General features: G+C 32.1%; 1 protein-coding gene across 2 annotated transcripts; it reads right to left on the reverse strand.

Annotated features, from left to right (window-relative positions):
* Positions 1 to 1,828: 1,828 nt before the first annotated feature.
* On the reverse strand, positions 1,829 to 19,603 carry LOC124356998 (carbonyl reductase [NADPH] 3-like). Of its 2 annotated transcripts, none has more exons than XM_046808358.1 (6): positions 19,443 to 19,603; positions 18,943 to 19,071; positions 17,867 to 17,998; positions 16,292 to 16,530; positions 4,421 to 4,626; positions 1,829 to 3,621 (listed from the first exon to the last, which is right to left on the reverse strand). In XM_046808358.1, the coding sequence occupies exons 1-6, from the start codon at positions 19,464 to 19,466 to the stop codon at positions 3,500 to 3,502; spliced, it is 852 nt and encodes a 283-aa protein (XP_046664314.1). In that variant the 5' UTR covers positions 19,467 to 19,603; the 3' UTR covers positions 1,829 to 3,499. The 2 variants fall into 2 exon arrangements, with proteins under 2 accessions (XP_046664314.1, XP_046664315.1); XM_046808359.1 differs by lacking the exons at positions 1,829 to 3,621; positions 4,421 to 4,626 and adding exons at positions 11,035 to 11,220; positions 12,765 to 12,970.
* Positions 19,604 to 20,262: the final 659 nt, after the last annotated feature.

Below are 20,262 nucleotides of genomic sequence, written 5' to 3' on the forward strand. Positions count from 1 at the left end.
GACTAAAAATTGCCGATAAAATTCTGCAATCATTGGTTGCCAACTCCGGTGTAAACACGGCTTTACATGACATATATTACTGCATTTCGTTTCAACCACAAGATGCTCTGTAAAACTAGGTCATCAATGTCGTCACTATTAAATTTAATATATTTAAACATTCGAATAACGGGTAACCGAGCAACAATGGCAAGAACATAATTTCCTTACTATTATCTTATATCCACCAATATTTAAATATGTGTCTAAAATTACGATACCAAAGTTGGGTGAAAGAGTGAGTTCAGCGAGGGGCATTTCCTTGTTGGCTGAGCGCTACCGACACATATCACTCTTGGGGCTGGAAACATTTCATTCCTGACTGTCCGCACGATATCTCAGAAACGAATAGAGCTCTAGGTCTAGAATTGTGCATAACGCTTAATTTCTATATGAGAAATACTGAGTTCAATATCCGTGAATGTTACTCCATGGGACTTGGCTGAGTGTTAGTGAGTATGTTTACGTACTCTTATGGGTAACCATGACGTCAATGAAAAATATCAGAATAAATAAATTTGTCAACAGATTCAATTCGCCCATAAGAGAGTCAACCATGTAACGTATTAATACCTGTACCCTAACATCTCAATCATATTATAGTAACTTGGTGTGCAGACTTTTATCATGCTAATACTAATATGAAACCCAATTTCATGAACAAAAACGTAAATGTAAAACAAAAATCTGGCAAGATATATCGTGAAATATTTCATATGTAGACTTTAAATTTTGCATAAATTTTCGTTTCTACGAGAATGAGTGTGATGCATAATTTTCGTAGAACATCTCGATAATGAATATAGCTAAAGATTTAACATTTTGAATGCAACCTCAGCCAAAATTGTTACACGACACGTAGTGTGGCATACCTTGTTTATAAAATACATAAAGTTTTTAAAACACTATGTAAAATTACAAAGTTAAATATTTTTGAAATTCCTTTATTATTTTTTTTGTTTTTTTGTTTTTTTTTTTTTTTTTTGTAAAAGAGAAAGTTTGAACTTATTGATTGAACGTTAAAGAAGCTTATCACTCGTGGGCCTGGGAAAATGTATTTGTTGTCTGTTTGCCCGCCTGCACGGTATCTAAAAAACAAACTGCGAATAGAATATAAATGTTTTCATAAAGTTTCATTTACTTATCAAAATCTATCAAGTTCTATGATGATAAATGGCACTATACGGGATTTGCTTAAGCGTTACACAACATGTATACATAGTTCTTAAGGTGCCCATGATGGCAACAAGAAAATAACAGAATAAATACATTTGTAACCAAGCTGAGTACAATGATATAAAATTTTACAAAGTAACAAATTAATATATGTTTTTTTTATTCATACAATGAAAATAAAAAGTAATATTATGAAAGCCAAAGCTAAAAGTTGGTAAAAATATTTACATTTAGCACACTTTTGCACTGATGAACTATCCCTACCTCACTAGAACTTTTATTATTACTACTACGGATCCTAATTGAGGGAAAATGTAAATGTATGATACAACGAATTTTTATCGATAATACAATATTTTCTGTGTGATGTATGTCTGTCTATCTGACCGCGCGCAGGGCATCTCGGGAATGAAATGAGCTTTAGGATTTAATGTTGAATGCAACCTTAGAGTAAACTGTTATGCGACATGTGATGTGACGTATTTCTGCTTTTTTTTTGTTTGGTAAAGGGAAAAATCAAAACCCGGTGCTAGATATCTCTCTTAGGAAGCAAATATACCTTAATGTATAAAGAAGAGGGTTTTTGGAAAAAACTCATTTAACATACGATATATTTATTAATAATCGGACAAGGAAATCTCACTTTCCTGTGTCATGAAGTATTTATTGGTTACTCAGGGAAAATATCACACTTGGTAATTCTTTGGTTATCAAAATATGACATTGATCAATATTATTCCAATATTCAATTATTATTTATTTATTTAATTAAATAGTTAACTTATAACCTTTATCTGAGGCATGTTTTCATAACTCTGTTAAAATTTAGATATTTATTATACTTACAGGACGTTTGGTAAATTTAGAAACATTTTGTAACATTAGTAGCACGTTCACAAAACTATATTTTAAAAAACATTGTTTTATGTTTTGTGATTATTTAATTTTTTATTGCTTACTTTTGCAAACATAATATGTTAGATGATATTCCATATAAAGCACTACACATAGACATTGTATTGTACATTAAAATCCAGTTTAACTTATTATACAGTATTTCTTCTTCTATTTATGAAATTTTACTTAAATTAGGCAATAAGATAGTACAATAATGATCTACTTTAACTTTTAACATTATTTTGTCGGGTTTATTTCTCGTTTTCTTTAAATGCTTCTTGTCACAAACAGAGACGAAGAGCATCATCAAACGTAAGTTACAGAGCGAGAGCACGATTCACGTTCATTGCATCATAACCTAGGAAACTTCCAAGGGCCATAAACAGTTTTCAATATGGCGCCTACTGCTGAAAGGTGATGTGGGAGGGGAGGGGAGGGGAAGTATCAACTCGACATCTGGTACACATATAACGTCAGAGTACTTTGTTGTTTTCTGGTATATGGTTATGTTACAAAGAGTTGTTATCTTGTAGATGCCGTTTACCATACAATTTGGTCTTTTAATTAAAAATATAAATATTACTAAAATGTCAATCAAAACTTTTCTCTAAACGTCACTATTAAGTAAACAAAATAAATGCGGTATCATACTGAGTACTGAGTACAGATATAAAATATCAAAGTTATGAACTAATTGTTTTGGATTAATGTTAAAAGATGAGACTTTAAAATACTGAATTTCATAGAAATCAAACTACTTATCTCATCCGTGGATCTTTGTCACATATACTTGACTGCATTCTGCCAAGCTCTATATCTTATTTTTAGATTTAATTTTTTTACGTACTTCTTGATTATGAACTGCACATAATATAAAATGTAGTAACCGTCGGTCAAGCGTTCATTCAGCCATGTCTGCACACAGGCACTCAGGATGGGCTTGTTTCTTCTAATTTAGGCTCCAATACTTACCACTCTTTCAAGCACACACACTATAATTAACTTAAAAAAAGGTGAACACCTAACTTAACTCAAAGAATGCAAATATGTTTATGATATTAAAAACAAAAATATTTATGTTATGGACGAATAAATCAATTACTATGCGTAAACTTGTTCAATTACAATCTGCAGAAAAAAAGGGTCCATTTAAGAAATTTAGAATAAGGGTGAAAATACAAGATTTTTTATTTTAATCTTTATTTAAAGCCTTTCAATTAAGTGCATTAGTTTCACAGACATATCTGTTTAATGTCCATAAATAAATAGCATTAAATGTTAATTTTAACAACTCCCTTGTTCTATTTTAATTTGACTACATCTTTTCTAAGAATAAGAGTAAAACATACATTTTACTTTTTACCCTGACTTGTCTAAAATTATATTTTTAAAATCTTTCCTTGAGCGGTTCTATCCAACTAACAATTGTTCGATCTTTCCACACGTACTGTCCCCTGGGCTGAGAGACGTTTGGAGGCAACAATGCGAGATATGCGGGAGCATCAGCACCTAGATTAGAAAAGTTTATTTAATCCTTTATAATTAATTTTTAAAATTAAAATGATTTTTTCTTCAACAATATTAACATTTATTCACATATAAGACACTCCAGATTCGTATAATACATGCAAGTAAACAATGTATATTCTTAGAGTTGCATGAACCCTTGTCTGTTTTGAAAATTATAGTATTCTATCACAAAAAATCATTGATATCGTTACAACTTTAGGTTTCCTATTATTATTATATGTTTACACCCTGATGAATCACCATTACTGTAAAATAAAATCATACCTATTACATTTTAACGCATTACAAATAAATCATTAATTATTAATGTTGAATTAATTATTGTTTTCATTAGTCGCGGTAATTCAAAAATATTTAAATAAATATTTACCCAAATTCTACATAGAATTGTTCAGACAAATATTATTTGGAATATATAATGTTGATTATATTTGGGATAATGAGAGCTAAAAGAGAAAAAACCCAAAAGATTAAATTTGTTCCTAGACTAAAAACGGAAAAATAAAAGGAATAAGCAAACTTAGCTTCATATGATGATTAGCTTCATATGGACTGATGATGGTTTCTGTAAGGTAAAGACAGGCTAATGCATTCACAATCATAATATAATACAAAAATGCAGTAGCATTTTTTTATATTCAGGTTTAACACGAGATTTTAAGCCAAATGCTGGAAATTTCATTGCTATATGAATGAATTCTATATTAGGTAAATGTTACTAATTAGTGTTTATTCTTCATAAATACAGAGTTTAGTCCTATTAGTATTTACTACTAACCTTGCTGTGGTGTTAAAACCCCCTTGTGCCGAGTCATGTTGGTGGTACAGAAGCCTGGGTGTACAGCGTTCACTACGATGTCCGATCTGGAATCCCGATCAAAAGCCTTCTGCTGCAGGAATGTCAGGGCGTTCACTGCGTTCTTGGACACCCGGTAGGAACTGCGACCCCAACCTGTCTCGTTGTATGTTCCAGCCTTCGCAGAACTGAAACGTTACACAATTAACCCTGCATGAGGGAGGACGCGTGGTGTAAAAATGACCGCACCATTTACAAAACTAGTTACTACTTCGAAGCTGTTAGTCTGTGGTCCCCGGCCCTCACGCACATCCATCCCCACCATCTTATCATATGTACCAAAAAAATAAATGTGTTCTCCTAGTATCTACCCTCCACCACACTGATTCGATTGATGAAAGCACAGGAGAGAAACAGAAACCATACATTTTAACTTGTCACAACAAGTACAAAGGTGGCGTTGACACCGTAGACCAAATGAAGTCCCTATACTCTGTGGCGAGAAAAAGCAACAGATGGCCACTCACGGTATTTTTTCCCTGATGAATATTGGTGATATAAACGCCTTTATAATATTGCAAAGTAATGTCATAGATTTAGGTAATAGAAGAGTATTTCTAAAAGAGCTAGTGAAAGCTCTATGCAGGGAGCAAATGATCAAACGAGCATCTTTACCAACATTGCCTACTTTTCTGAAAGCGAGGATCCGAGAGCTGTCTGGACAGCCATTGGTACAACGAGGTTTACCAGAACCTGATGGTCATCGGTAGACAGCAACTGGACGATGTCATCTATGTTGCCGCAAAAAGAACAGGTTTGTGAATCCTTACTTATTTTCACACACCTATTACATGTTAATACAATCTTACTTTCAATTTCTAAATAATGCAAATATTTTATGACAAAAGTACATTTGAATTGTTGCTTTACAGGAAGAGAGCAGTAGCAGATGTGCATCTTGCCGTCTGTTCATGTTCAGAGAGCACACAAACCTGCGTGGAATGTGTTAGACATGAAAACCAGGGATCATCATCTGAAGAGGATGCTTGAAAACCTAATTATTGTTTGAAAACCTAATTTACCTATGTAATACACTGATCTTCAACTGACTAAATATAATTTTAAAATAAAACAAATCATTCTGCAGTTAATGAGAATATATATTAAAGAATATGTTTCAGTATGATATAAGTAAAGTAAACTCGTTCTCTTTTAATTTAAGTAAGTTTAAATATTACGATTTACATATCAGAATTGTGTAGTGTGTTATTTTTTTATTAAATACCATGTAACTACTTATAATACATCTTTGGAATAAATTATTTACCCCAACCGGTTATTTTTACAACACCCGCCCTGATACGGGATTATTCTTCACGTGCCTCATCCAGGGGAAAACAATTTCGTTATGGAACGACGCATATATTTTCGTTGTTCCTTAATACATAGTGTAAGAAAAGGTATTCATAAAAAAAATCACTTACTTTTACTGAGTATATTTTTTTAGGTTAATTCGGGTCAAAAAAGTAGATTCGCGAGCATGCGGGTTTAAGTGTGTTTTTTTCGTTCTAAGCATCATATATGACTAAACGTACAAATCAATATTCAACAAATTGATATCATCGAGTAGTTAATACGTAAATTTCCCAATATTTCTTTGTATTTATAGTTCATTAGATGCTGAATAAGTGTAAATATCTTGTTAAAAAGCCGAAAATGAGTAATAGTGGAAGTTACTTCCACGTAGCTGATATTCTAAGTCCTATTTACATTAGAACTCTATTATTCTCCTTGATTTTTGGTATTTTGGATAATGAATAAATTCACATCACCAAATATAGAACTCCGTTTATTGAAAATCTTGATGAAGTTTTATAACTCTTATGGTCTCGTATGTCGTACGATTCCGAGAGTTTACAACGGATGATACTCATATGTAAATTTCGATAGTTACTCGTAAAAATTTAGAAACATAATAACTATACACTTGAATCTGTTAAAACAGTTTATATTAACTCTTCAACTATTGTTTTGTTGAAATTGTGTTTTAAAAAGATAATTAAAATTATAGTCACAACATCATTGGCTTTAGTTTCTCGGTTTGTTGTTAATGCAGAGTATTTTTCAGTGAACAGAACCTAAGAAAGTAATCGGCTAAGCATTGACTTTACGTGCGCTGGGATTCCTGTTATTAGCAGTGATGTGTGTATAAGACTAAATAACAAATATTGGTAGTTTTCCATAGATTACTTTTGTGAGTGCACTTTATAAGCTCGTAGGCACCTTAGTAGAAAAATCCTGCCTCGAATAAAACTTTATTAGAAATAGCAGTTATAGGAAGAATTGTATTCTCATGAACCGAAACCGGTAAACATAAATACTAATATAGAATCAATAAACAACTCTAGTGTGATGTTTCAATGGTTGCGTTCAAACACTTGATCGGTATATAATTTTAATATAACTCTACCCTTATCTTGTATCAAAATATCTCTATGCTTCTTGGCAGCCAAAAGAAAAAGAATTATATCGTATACAACACAATGGTTCTATAGTTTGTAATTGTGCGAGAATATATCAATATTTCTTATTTCAAACACAGAAAGCCTGGAATCAAAGTTTAAAACATCCCACACTTAGAAAAAAACTTAAAAAATAATTTAAGATCATTTTGGAGTAATTTTCATTCTATCCCCTCTTAATATAATTCGTTATATTTGCAGCATAATTGGTGACATGATTACAAAGTTGAATAGTTATAACCAGAAACTTTAGAAATCAGTGCATTACATAAAAAAGTAAAACAGCCTTAATAGGAGCTGATTATTGACATACGGGAATGTCTCCTGGGAATAGCAGAATTAATAATGTTTAATTTTATGACGTGTAGAATTGAAAGAAAAACTCTCATCCTCCTTCATTATTTCACTATTCTAAAAACAAGAAATTTTACTAAGATATATTAGAATCTGTGGTCTTTGCATCATATAAGTTTTCCTGTTCACAACTTGTCGAAATATTGTTGACGTGGTTCAAATATTGTTGACGTGGTTCAAATCTTGGCGCAATTTCTCTCAATCAATCGTTAACCACGTTAATTTTAGTGGAAAGGAAATCGAAATGGAATACATTAACACAATAAAAAAATATAATATTAGCTAACCGTATACAAACCCAGAAAGTGGAGACTTTCAGTATCTTTATTTAGTTGTCTGGCGGTTTCAAAATATACCATTTTGAAGGAAATAAGACGTTTTCCGAGCGTTTTCTAACGTTTAGTGATAAAAGAAATCAATAACACTGCAGTCTCGTATCTGAAATCTGATCTCTTCTTCAGATGGATCTAACATTTAGGATAAAATAAATACTAATATAGTTCGGTTTTAATAAAATTCGGTTAAAATTAAAAAGTGTTGTGATTATTATGTGCATATGTAATAGATAGTCTGCATGGTTGTTCTGATTGTCAACTCCAGTCATTCTTATGCATATCACTTCACTCTGGTATGATTTGTTTATTTTAACACGTATTGTAGTTATGTTTTATGTTAGTTATGAGAATGAGATCAGACTAGATATCTTGAAACTTAGTGTTACTGATTTCTTATATCATTCAATAATCGCGAATTTCCGGAATAATCCTTTCTATTACAACTCTTCCATCGTCAAAATAAACTGTAAACAAAGAACATACTACCTTTTGTCGCTTTGATTGTATCAAGATAGAAAAATATATCACTAAGAAATAATTTATCGTTTAATATTATTAACCATTTTGACACACACCCATTTCGAACTTCGCTAAACTAGTGTGACCAGCCATCGATTTCTTCATTGGAATAAATGACTCTATCTATTTCAAGAAAAACCATGCTGAGTACCAACTGTGAGATATTTTGGCATTGCTCTTACAAACTATACTGATAGGTCAAATCTTTCAATCCATTGAGCCTCCTGGCGTCTTGTCCTCCAGACCTTTGGATCCTTCATTCTTGTGACTCTACCGATTCCATGGGGGCTCTGATTAGTTTTGCTTGTAGTATTCAAGTACCACATCTATTTCTTCTAACTGCCTGGTTATTCTAGACCTTAGTTGTCCTCAACATGGATCTCCATAGCCTCAGATTCTTTATGGCCATCAAAGTTCTCCAAATCTTCCAGCCCTTAGAAACTTTCAGTCTTTTGCTGAAGATTCCATTTCTAGAGAGCAAACTTTTGGAAAAGAAACCTAAATACAAACATACAAAATTAATAATAAGAGCAACTTTATTCGTAATGACGGTTAGAGTAAATTGGCTACATGGTGATAATTGAGAAGAAAGGGCCGCTATAAAACCTTCTCACTGTTATGAATTTTAATTTAATTTTTACTTTTGTATAAATCTTAATTTTGTATTTCCAAGATACTCGACAGTTACTTCTTGTCCTAAGTGAACACCAACACTCGAGCTGCTGAGCAAACTTGACCAAGCTTGATTCATCTGATTGTCAAATACACTTGACAAGGATTGATGAAGCATACTAACACGATTAGATCATTTCAATGTATAGATAGATTCGATCAGTGTGTGTTTTAATTTCATAAAACCATACCTTCATCAAATTTTCATTAAATTGGGAATTTTTTCATTAAAAAGCAAATACTAAAGTGTGGAAGTTTATTACGTTATTTATTAAATTTAATTGCTACAATATATCAAATAATAAAATGTATAACTTTAAATACTACATTTTATATTCTACTGGCTGTTTCCCACGGCTTTGTGAGCTCTGCCCTTGTATGAGCACTTCTGGTAGAGTTTGCCTTGATGTAACGATCAAAAAAATCTTCAATAGTGTATTGTACATATACACGTACTTTATTTTAAAGTGGTCTAACCAGAAATTGATTTTAAAACCAAATGTACATCATAAATTAGCGCCTTCAAATAGTGTTTGGCTGTTTCATATACGTAACTGTTTTTTATTACAGTTTCTAATGTGCAGGCGCTTTGAAAACTGTTATATTTTGCAGCACCGCCTGGTGGCGACTTACATTAATTGGCTAAGTATATAAAACCTTTTCCGTGGAAAAATAGATATACATACAAATTTTCATAATGATCGGTCACATATTTTACGATTCTATAAAGGACAGAATTTGTGTCTTGTAAAAATGAAGATTCGCGCAAAAATTAAAATCTACATTTTTAATCTTTATAGTCATATTTTTCGGATAGTACATACAGGCTTTCTTTTCATTAAATTCGGTTTCGTATCAGTCTTTAAATAACACAATTTTATACACCAAGTCACTATAAAATAACGTATATGTTGGGATTAGTTAGGTGTATTTGATATGTTATATGTTTCAATCTCTTATGGTTGTATTGAGTATGTTTCAAATTTATTTATTCTTCTCTTTTCTCGTTGTCATCATGGTTACCCATAAGATCAATGTAAAAATATTCCCTAACTCTCAGGCAAATTTCAAAGGTCAGTTCGTTTTCGAGATACCATGCGTACAGACAGACAGACTGAAATTAATTTGTTCCAGCCTCACGAGTGAGAGTCTTCAATAAACCTCAGCCACTTAATATAAAAACGAATAACTATTATTTTTTATTTATATTATTTCTAAATGTATATAACTTATATTAATTTAACTATTTTAACCTCCAAGGAATCAGTCGTAGGAAAGTAATTCTGGATAAAGTGGTTCATAGGCCACTGAAACTAACGGGGCTATAACTATTTTTTAATCATTAATAGCACTTGTAAAATGTAGAGTAGCTCCACAACATCTTAATAAAATTGTTTATTTTAAAAACAAGAATTTAATGTTTCTACAGTCATTCACTTGTTTCATGTTCTAACAATTATCATTAAATTATTTATTTAATATAATACAATGATCCTCCATTTGTATTATATTAGCATTAAACACAATTAGCAGTATTTCAGTTGTAATACTTAACAGTACAAGTAGATCGTTTCATATCTTACGATGAAAAAGTTTTATTCCAATTTTACTTTAAACTGTTTAGTTATTTTGACACAAAAAGAAATGAAGAGCATCAAAGAAAAGTTACTGAGCGAGAGCATGATTCTTGTACATTGCATCATAACCTAAGGAAATACCGAAGGTCATAAACAGTTTTCAATATGGCGCCTGCTGCTGAAAGGTGATGAAGGAGGTGAGGGGGAGTATCAATTCGACATCTGGGTCACATATAACTTCAGTGTACTTGGCTCTTTTCTAGTATATGGTTACGTTACAAACCGTAGTTACCTTACAGATTCCACTTACCAGACAACTTATTCTTTGAGCGTAAATGTAAAATAATAGTAATAATGATGCGAAGATATGCCTCAAACTATCTTTAATTACTTATTATTCAGTCAAAAGTAAGATGTTATTTGGAGCATGCTGGTTCTAAAACTTTTTATAACAAATATTTATATATGCCATCCAGAAAATTTAGAGGTAAAATTTGTCAGACCAACGCGGGACGCTCACACGCACACTCGTGCGTACACGCACATCACAACTCTTAAAGACACACAACACTATTTAAAAGGAAAATGTTCCAGGCATAAATATGTAAATCAACGAATGTATTTACATAAATTTAATTATTTTTAATCTTTAGAATTTGAGCTTAATCCATGTTAACAGTTTTAAAATCTTTCCTTGAGCGGTTCTATCCAACTAACAATTGTTCGATCTTTCCACACGTACTGTCCCCTGGGCTGAGAGACGTTTGGAGGCAACAAGGCGAGATATGTGGGAGCATCAGCACCTAGATTACAAAAATATTCCATTGTTATAAATAATACTTTCTTACATACACTATTCAAACTTATTCCATGCGAGTCTCACTGATGTCTTACTATGTCGTTAAATAAACAACTGTAAATTATTGGAGTTGTTATCTACTTATTACTGTCACAACTCAATGAATAAGCAGAAGCTGAGATTGTTCTTTTCTTTAAATGAATCTAAATTTCAAATCTTTTCATGAAATCAGAGAGTTTTTGGAGACAAGGGCATTTTAAATTTACTTTACTGAGAGTTTTAAGAGAAAATAGTCCAAACAAATTTGTAAATTTCATTGACCTACGTGGGGATTTACCTACGACCTCTTGGTTACAGAACCAAAGCTCCGCCAAGAAAGATTAAGGCTACAATTGAGATTTAGTCTAGGATTACATGTTTGTCCTATGTAGACATAAATAAGCTTTGTCCCATTCAGTTCACATACATATCTATGCGTTTAGATTTAAATTTAATTGATGATGATCATGTACTGCAGATCAGGGTGCACATTGATACGTGGCTGGGATGTTGACCAATATAATACTAGTGGCAATGGCAACTTTAAAATTCAATCGTTTAGATTGACGTCTCAAAATCTACCGCAATAGGTTGGTGTCAGATTAATACAAAAATCTTCCTGGAGGTATAAAAACTACAACAACCCAAATTAACTTCAAACAACTGTTCAAAAACAATTACTGTCCAAAGGTTTTATTCTGTTGATGAGTTCATGATGATCAACAGGGATAAATTATATTCGGAAAGGTTGGATCTATGGTTAGCGCAAATTTGTTTGAGCGAATGTTTAACTATGTTTTTATTTTGGGGTTAAACAATTGACAATTGCGAAAAAACTTTACATTGCATAAATATTCAACAACAGATTTCTATTATTATATACACAAACAGTAGAAAAAGTTCCATTTTGTGCGAATATAGACATTTCTTTAGACTAGATGATTGTTTTAATTATTAAATACTTCTCACAATTTTGTTCAGTTTCATAAAAATAATTAATTAAATTTTCTATAAGAAAACCTTTTAGCTATGTAAAGTCGTCTCGCTTAGAAAAAATATGGCTAAACTTATAATGGTATTACCAAATTAATACAATACACGCAGCATTACGAAACAATTTTAATCTGTTGATACGTAATATAAACAGTAAAGTATTGTTGTTTCTGGCCAAATACTGAAATTAGCAATATCATGAATATTAATATCGCAATAATTGAAGCAAACAGTACAACGATCCATGGCATTTATCAACAAATTTCTTCAACAGGTGAAAATATGCAAGACCCAACCGTTTGCAAAGATTAAAATTGAAGGTAACAGAAACAATTACCTACTTTTAGCAACTGCGTCCATTGGCATTAACTTGTAATTGAATCCATTTTTCACCACAAGAGCAAAATATGAAGATATGACGATTACAATACTCAGAGACACGATTTTATGGAAATATGACAATCGATAAGTTCAATGGAAACTATTTGAGAGACCTTTAGATTGTATTCTACTGACCTCGTTGTGGTGTTATCACTCCCCTATAAAGATTGATTTTTGTGGTACAGAAGCCTGGATGTACAGCGTTCACTACGATGTCCGATCTGGAATCCCGATCAAAAGCCTTCTGCTGAAGGAATGTCAGGGCATTCACTACGTTCTTGGATACCCGATAGGGGTTACGACCCCAACCCATCTGGATGTTCGTACCAGCCTTGGCTGAACTGAATTATAAAGTCAAGAATAAAAGTTCATTATGTAACACTATGCACTTTATTTCTAAAAATGGAAAACTTGTTTGCTTTAATTTGTTATAACTATTCATCGAGTAAGGTATTGATTGTTTTAGTTTCCAATATTTATTTTCTGGTTAATTCTGAGTTGCTTTTTATTACTCTTCAATAAATACGTATTTTTTCCGTCCAAACCAGGTTGTTTCACAAAACCCTGTTTGTTTGAAAGCCTATTGCTTCACAAAATTCAGGCATTCCAGTTTTTGCAACACAGCATATTTTTGATTTCTCTCCCATATTTTTCTTTCAGTGGAAAGGATATTTGGGAATCATTCAAGTCAACACACATGATTTTCATGAAAGCTTTTATCTGTATGTAAGTATGTGTAGGTTTTTCACATCAGTTGCAATCAAACGTACAAAACAAATCAAGAAATCTCCTACCATTTTTTAAATCTTAACAGTTAAATCATACCTTTAACAATCTCAAAATTAAGCTAATAATCTAGGAACCGAAAGTCAATTTTCATTGTATAAGCACATGACCTGGCTTATTTAAAATCGATAGAATTTTCTGTAAAAAGAAATTTCGTCAGTCGCCCTAGTTGTAGTGCAGTTAAAAATGGGAGTGTACCAAAACTGTTACAAATATGAAGATATAATTTTTTTCTCAGATCATATATTTTATAGGTTGATAGAATTAAACCAACCGTCAGACATATAATAATGGTTATATCACCGTCAGACAACTAGATAAAAACCTAAAGTTCCTACTTTCACAGTCTGCATATGGTTATCTGACTTTGTGAAATTCATTTTCGTGTATAATGATTGAATTTTATTGTTTGTACCTATTACAATTTGATCTAATGTTTTATAGTTTTAATCTTTTTTATACCCACTTATTTAGACCTCCAACAAAACTATTGCGGCTAATGATCTATTTCTTTGTTAGGGGAAGTGTATTTGTCGATTTCAGGAAGAACCAGGCTGTGTGATTATACAATGCAAATTTGCTCCTGGCTCATAGACTGTGTGTAACAGAGTGATTGGCTTGGGTTACAGAAGGATCAATTAAGTGTTAACAATATAATCCACAAGAAACAAATATTAAAGTGTTATTATTGTGCATCAGACGTAAACTCGATGCAGTTTCTGTTTTACTTTAGTAATAAGTTATTAAACGTTACGTCAACAATCAGACAGTTGTAATTTTAACCAATAAATTTAATTATTAGTCGCCCCAGTAGAAACAGTGAAACATAATATACACACTGATGTTTTACTACCGTTTTGTGGTGTTTTATTAATATTATTTAAGGGGGGTCTGTGCGCCTATCTCCGTAATGTTAATTATATGTACTTTTTATAGAGTTGTGTTGGACCTACACTGAAATGTTTTATTTTATTTTATGAATCATGTAATACTCTATTCACTGACACAAGGATTTTTGTTTATTTTGTATTTTAATTTTTCTGCAAAGTTTTTAAAAACTTGTGTTAAATTTCAGGTTTTTTAATTAGAAATGTTTTTATAAGCTCAAAAATTAAAATTTTACAAAACCTTTGTGTTAGTGACTTGTACATACTAAAATAAACACACAGTGAAAATTTCATAAAGATATCTTTAACGGGTCCTGAGAAAACTTACATCAAAGTTAGAAAATACAACTTTTGGGAAAACGCGATTGAAAAAATCTTTGTACTAACCTACAGTGAACTTGGTAACATCAGTACATCAGTACTGTAGGCTGGTTTGTCTGCTTCATCCTGCTTAAATTAGTCCTCTAACTTTCTTTTCTTCAATGACTTAGCCTTCCTGATTTTCTTCTCAAGCTCACTAGCAGCTAATTCGGCTTTTTTGAGTCGCTTATTCTCAAGGCTTTTCATTGCAGCAACCAAATTTTTACCAGTAGAAAGTTTAAGCTCATCCATTATTTGTACTACACTTATCAGGCCATTATTAAATGTGCTTATAGCTAAATAAGTGCCATATTTTAGCACAGGTAGGCTAACAAAAACCCTTTTTGGTATTACAGACCAAATCACATTGTTTAATGATTCGTTTGGTTTTTGTGTTTTGCCCTTCACACGTTTTTGCAAAAGCTCAGGATCAGCCAAATCCCTAAATATTGGCTTGATAGCAAGCATAACAGCTTTTTGCAAATGAAAGTAATACTTAGCTTTGTTATGATCAAGCTCAGTATTATAACAGTATTATTACCCAGTACTGGGCCACCAGCGGGGCTGCCTCTTTCACCATGAAGTGGTTGCAATGCTTTCTAAAAACTTTCTTTTCAATAACTTCTAATAAAGATAGAAAGAAAATAAGCACATCTTTGAAAAGGTGAGATTCAGAAAAATATAAAACTAAAAATAACCAAACAAACTTTTAAAAAAATAAATTTTTGGTACGGACCCCCCTTAAATATCACTCTTATTGACAAAATGCGCCTGCACAAGGTCGAGTCTAATAGACAATAAATAATACAATTCGCTTAAACAATAAATCAGCTTGACATCAGTAAATAATGCAGATTACTTCAACCGACAGAGCCCAGTTGGGATACTGCATTATGACAACAAACTGCCTTTCATTATACTTCACCGTTTACAATCACTAACATCCTCTTGGTTAATTTACTCATGGTTCATATTCTAACTTTTTACTGGGACAGTGTACCATTAATGGTGGGACGTGGTACACCGAACTTCAATGTGTGGATTCGACACCGAAATCCATACAGAGAACAACCATAAAGAGGTTGCAAAAAGATGGACTTAGGTTTTAAGTTAGATACTGTTTTTGAGACCACATTCCCTTGTAATATTTCTTACTAACGTATATCTATGTATACACTTATTGGCTAAGCTTTAGCGAAGTCTATCATTCGTGGGACCATAAAACTTTTCACTTCTGTTTATCTATACAAGTTTAATACTTGCAATTTAACAAAACTTTAGTAGACTGTATACACGATAAAATTGCCATTTTAAGAGATAATTATTTTCAAAATATGTTTTAAGCTTTCCAAAAGTCTTCTTATCAAATATTCGTATTCTTCACTGCGATGTGTCTGGGTTAAATATTTATAAAAAATAAATATCTTTTTTATATCTTGCACAGTTTCTAAAAATGCATTACTTGGGTCCCGTTATACCTTAAATAAATAGTTACGTATTAGCATAGTAAATAACTCATACTAACATTAGTATTTCCAGCGACAACATTTAGCCGCTTTCATTGTTCATATCAGTTATCAAAATAAGAATCTGCAACTGTAGAACTGAAAGACGTAGAGTCAGACTTACTCTATAAACTCCTTCACGAGACACGTCAGTCCCTCTTCAGTGAGATCGGGGTCCCGAAGACGATCACGTATAGCCTCTCCAGGGATTTTGGACAAGTGACCCTCGCTGCTGGAGAGGTTGACCACTCTGGCATGGGGTCTGAGTAAAGGGAACAGAGCATGGCAGACAGCTAGCAGACCGAAGTAGTTGGTCGTCAAGGTCACCTCTGCCTGTTCTCCGAAAGGTTCTGGAGAGTCAACCTGTAAATTTATATATTTTATTAACTTGTTGGACATAACATGGAATTAATCATTAAGGAAATTTAAATCGAACAATTATTTCATGAATTATTTGGATTTAAAGTCAGTAAAATTAAAATTACTTATATAAGAAAATAATAAGAATAGTTTTATAGGCTAAAAATTTGCATGAATCTGAAAATTATTCGTTTTATGAGTTCTTTTATTGCAGAATATTTTAATTACTATAATGAAGATGATTGGAGTGTTCGATTATGCCAGATTTAGGTTTCAACTAATAAGAAATTAATGTTGAGCTCTCCCAAAAGTCTGCCTCCAAATCTTCACTTATCAAATTATAATCTGTCTAAATTATCTGTATAAGGTAGTGACCATTAAAAATTCATCCGTGAAATAATTGTTCTGATAAATTAAATTCATTGCGATAAATGAAACCAAAAAAATAATTGAAATTAATTATTGATAACACAATCAAACTCAAATAAATATTGCATAAATTGCTGAACAGATTCAAACACAAAATAAAAGTATTAATTATGTTTAAATATAAGTGTAAGATTTGAAAACTCCCTTACATAACTTGATTGTGTAAAAATGTTTAGTAATGACAACGAGCAATTCCGTAATCACAAAATTTTTATCGTTCCATAAATACAGATTGATCAATTTAAAAATAGATAAATATTGTTGTTCAAAGTCCAATTAAACATTTTATAACTGCCTTAAAACTAGTATGGTCTGTTTCTAGATTAAATGAAATTGTATACAATTTTATTTTAAATAGAATATCAGCCATGATCAAAAGAAATAGAAATGTCGTAAATACTTATAATTTTGAAAATTTAGACTACGAAAATGGTTCAATTGTTTTTAAAACGCTGATTATTTAAGACTAAGCAGGCCACAAAAATTACTTAGATTCAATACCAGTGTTGTTAAAAAGTTCATCAATGCATCCAATCTAATCTTTAACAACTTATATTCATAAAAATTATTTTGTATACAGATTCGAAAACTGTGTGAGAATTGACATATATGGTATATGGTGCTGTATTGTGTGTTAAATCACAGTATGAATTGCAAATCTTCATATCTAAAAATATTTGTGTTTCTAATATCTTCTTTTTAATAGGTAAGCAGACTCCATTACGCAAATAATTGCTGAGCAATTCTTATAACTCTCTTCGTCTGATGAATATTTTAGCCGGTAATGTTCCCAAAAGATGACTAAAACTTAAAATTGTAGGAAAAATCAAAATTTTGAAATTTATTGCATTTTCAGACCAATTTAATCTATGGTATGTCCAACTTAATAGCCAAAATATTCCATACTCACTTGGTATGCAATAGCAGCGTTATTAACAAGTACATCAATGCCTCCATACTTCTCTTTAATAAACTTGGCAAACCTGGCGATGCTCTCCTTGTCCAAGACATCAAGCTGATGATATTCTGGTTTCAGTGAAAGCTGAAACATCCCAGAAAACTAAATTAAATGCGTTTGAAAATGAATTGATCGGATAATTAAATAACTAAATTCGTTTAATAACTTTAAATTAATTCTTTGAATGAAAATTTTCATTTTCGATTATGTGTGTATATATATATGAAACTTTGACTGCCATTCTGGCAGTTTCGAGAGTAACATTTGTTGACTGAAGATAGCAATGACGGAATATTTTAAGAATTTAATTCTGTTAACAATTCTTCGACACGATGTGAACCGAAAATTTAAATGTCTTTACATTTAGATAGTGTAATATAAATGTGTGTATATCAGTTTTTTTATTGGCACATAATGACCAGCCCAAAACACATCAGATGTGTATTATCATATGTGTTTAATGAGCACTGTACGATAATATCTACCTATACATAACGTTTCTGTAGTGGGAAGTGTTGATTTAATGTGAATGTTGAGTTTAGCTCCAATTATCCTTCCTCTTAGTGCAGCGCTTAAAATTTGGCGACGTCTCAGACCTGACTCCTGGAATCTGGAGTCATATCCGTCTGAAAAGATCCAAAAACATGTCGGTGGCGATGAAGAAGCTCAAATAAACTCTTTACATCGTTTCGATATCACAGATATCTAGACTACATAATATAATGTAATCTAGGTGAATAGGTGTCCTTATTGCCTGATCTGGTGCACTACTGAGTGCACTGCGGTGTTTTAGATAAGGACCTCTAATCACGGTGGAGCAACCGAGTTTTCTCCACTTAACGTAGTGGTAAGATTTGATTCAATATGAACTTTGAGTTTAGTTTAGCTGTAAAAACATTACAGGTCGATTAGGCTACATTTTTAATGATCAGGTCTATCTGCTGGATCTCCACAGTATGATTAGGATTATTTATTCAATTGAAAAGTTATAATTACAGCTACTTATATAACTGTCACGGTATTCTTACCTTTTTAAGAGCTTCAACAGCATCTTCTCCTTTCCTAATGTCCCTTGATGTCAAAAACACAACACCTGGGAACTTCTCACAGAGATTTTTCACGATTTCCAATCCAATACCTTGGTTGCTCCCTGTGACCTGAAGTCATTATTTTAGCATATTAACTTTCAAAATAACAAATTCTTAACTAACTCACAAGTTATTACAGTGAGTAGAAGTGTTCTTAGTTGTTACTACTATACAAGTGTTCTTAGAAATATTTATATGATTGCTATATATTGAGTATAAGAGCAGATGTTTTTGATGCAGAAGAGATTTGTAATCAACTTTTTAAACTTGAATGTTTTAAAAATCGACATATATTTAAGTAAATGGTCAAAAAGAATATTAATACTCACAATAAACTAAGCCTATGAAACACAATTTAATCCTCCCACTTGTTACTTCTGTTTTTCTTTCTCTTGCCATAATGTTCTTAACTATTAAGTGAATTAAGCATATGCACTTACAATTGCAACTTTAGTGTGAGGCATTTTGCTGTAATAGTTGAGAGTAAAAGTTAATGTAAAGCTAAATAACTGGTAACGTTAAAACCACCGTAAGAGTAAACGTTGGAGTGGGGTTATACAACTGTCAACACTGATAGCGAAGTAAACAAGTGATAAGAAACACGTATAAATATATTACAGTATTAATTTGTGCTACTGTGATAAGACAACTATAAACTATATTGTAATCTCTCTCTCTCTCTCTCTTGATACAACTTATATAATGTCAATACTTTGATAATTGTGGTAATTTATTTATTTGTTTTGTTTTTGTTCTTTTTTCATGTACAGAAACAGATTTTATTACTATTGTTATTATGTAAAATTTTGTATACAATTTTAGTACAGTTAAAATATAATTGTAAATGATGTATTCGTCACAACTCTGTTTTATTTTGTAATGTATTATTTTGGAGCCTGTCCTGGCGGAAGAGTGGACCTATGGTCTAAGCCAGGGCAGGTAAAATAAACGAATTGTCAATTGTCAATTGTCAATTGTCTCTCTCTCTCTCTCTCTCTCTCTCTCTCTCTCTCTCTCTCTCTCTCTCCTCTCTCTCTCTCTCTCTCTCTCTCTCTCTCTCTCTCTCTCTCTCTCTCTCTCTCTCACTCTCTCTCTCTCTCTCTCTCTCTCTCTCTCTCTCTCTCTCTCTCTCTCTCTCTCTCTCTCTCTCTCCTCTCTCTCTCTCTCTCTCTCCTCTCCTTCTCTCTCTCTCTCTCTCTCTCTCTCTCTCTCTCTCTCTCTCTCTCTCTCTCTCTCTCTCTCTCTCTCTCCTCTCTCTCT

Source organism: Homalodisca vitripennis, chromosome 3 (genome assembly GCF_021130785.1).
Source record: "Homalodisca vitripennis isolate AUS2020 chromosome 3, UT_GWSS_2.1, whole genome shotgun sequence".
In the NCBI taxonomy this organism is placed as follows: domain Eukaryota; kingdom Metazoa; phylum Arthropoda; class Insecta; order Hemiptera; family Cicadellidae; genus Homalodisca; species Homalodisca vitripennis.

Bases quoted from the DNA above. Each gene is read 5' to 3' on its own strand.
- LOC124356998 (XM_046808358.1), bottom strand. From the start codon at position 19,466: ATGCCTCACACTAAAGTTGCAATT. The intron at 16,531-17,866 runs GTGAGTATGGAA...ATAAATTTACAG, and splicing joins ACGCTGCTATTGCATACCAA to GTTGACTCTCCAGAACCTTT. The intron at 3,622-4,420 runs GTTAGTAGTAAA...TTTCTAATCTAG, and splicing joins GGTTTTAACACCACAGCAAG to GTGCTGATGCTCCCGCATAT.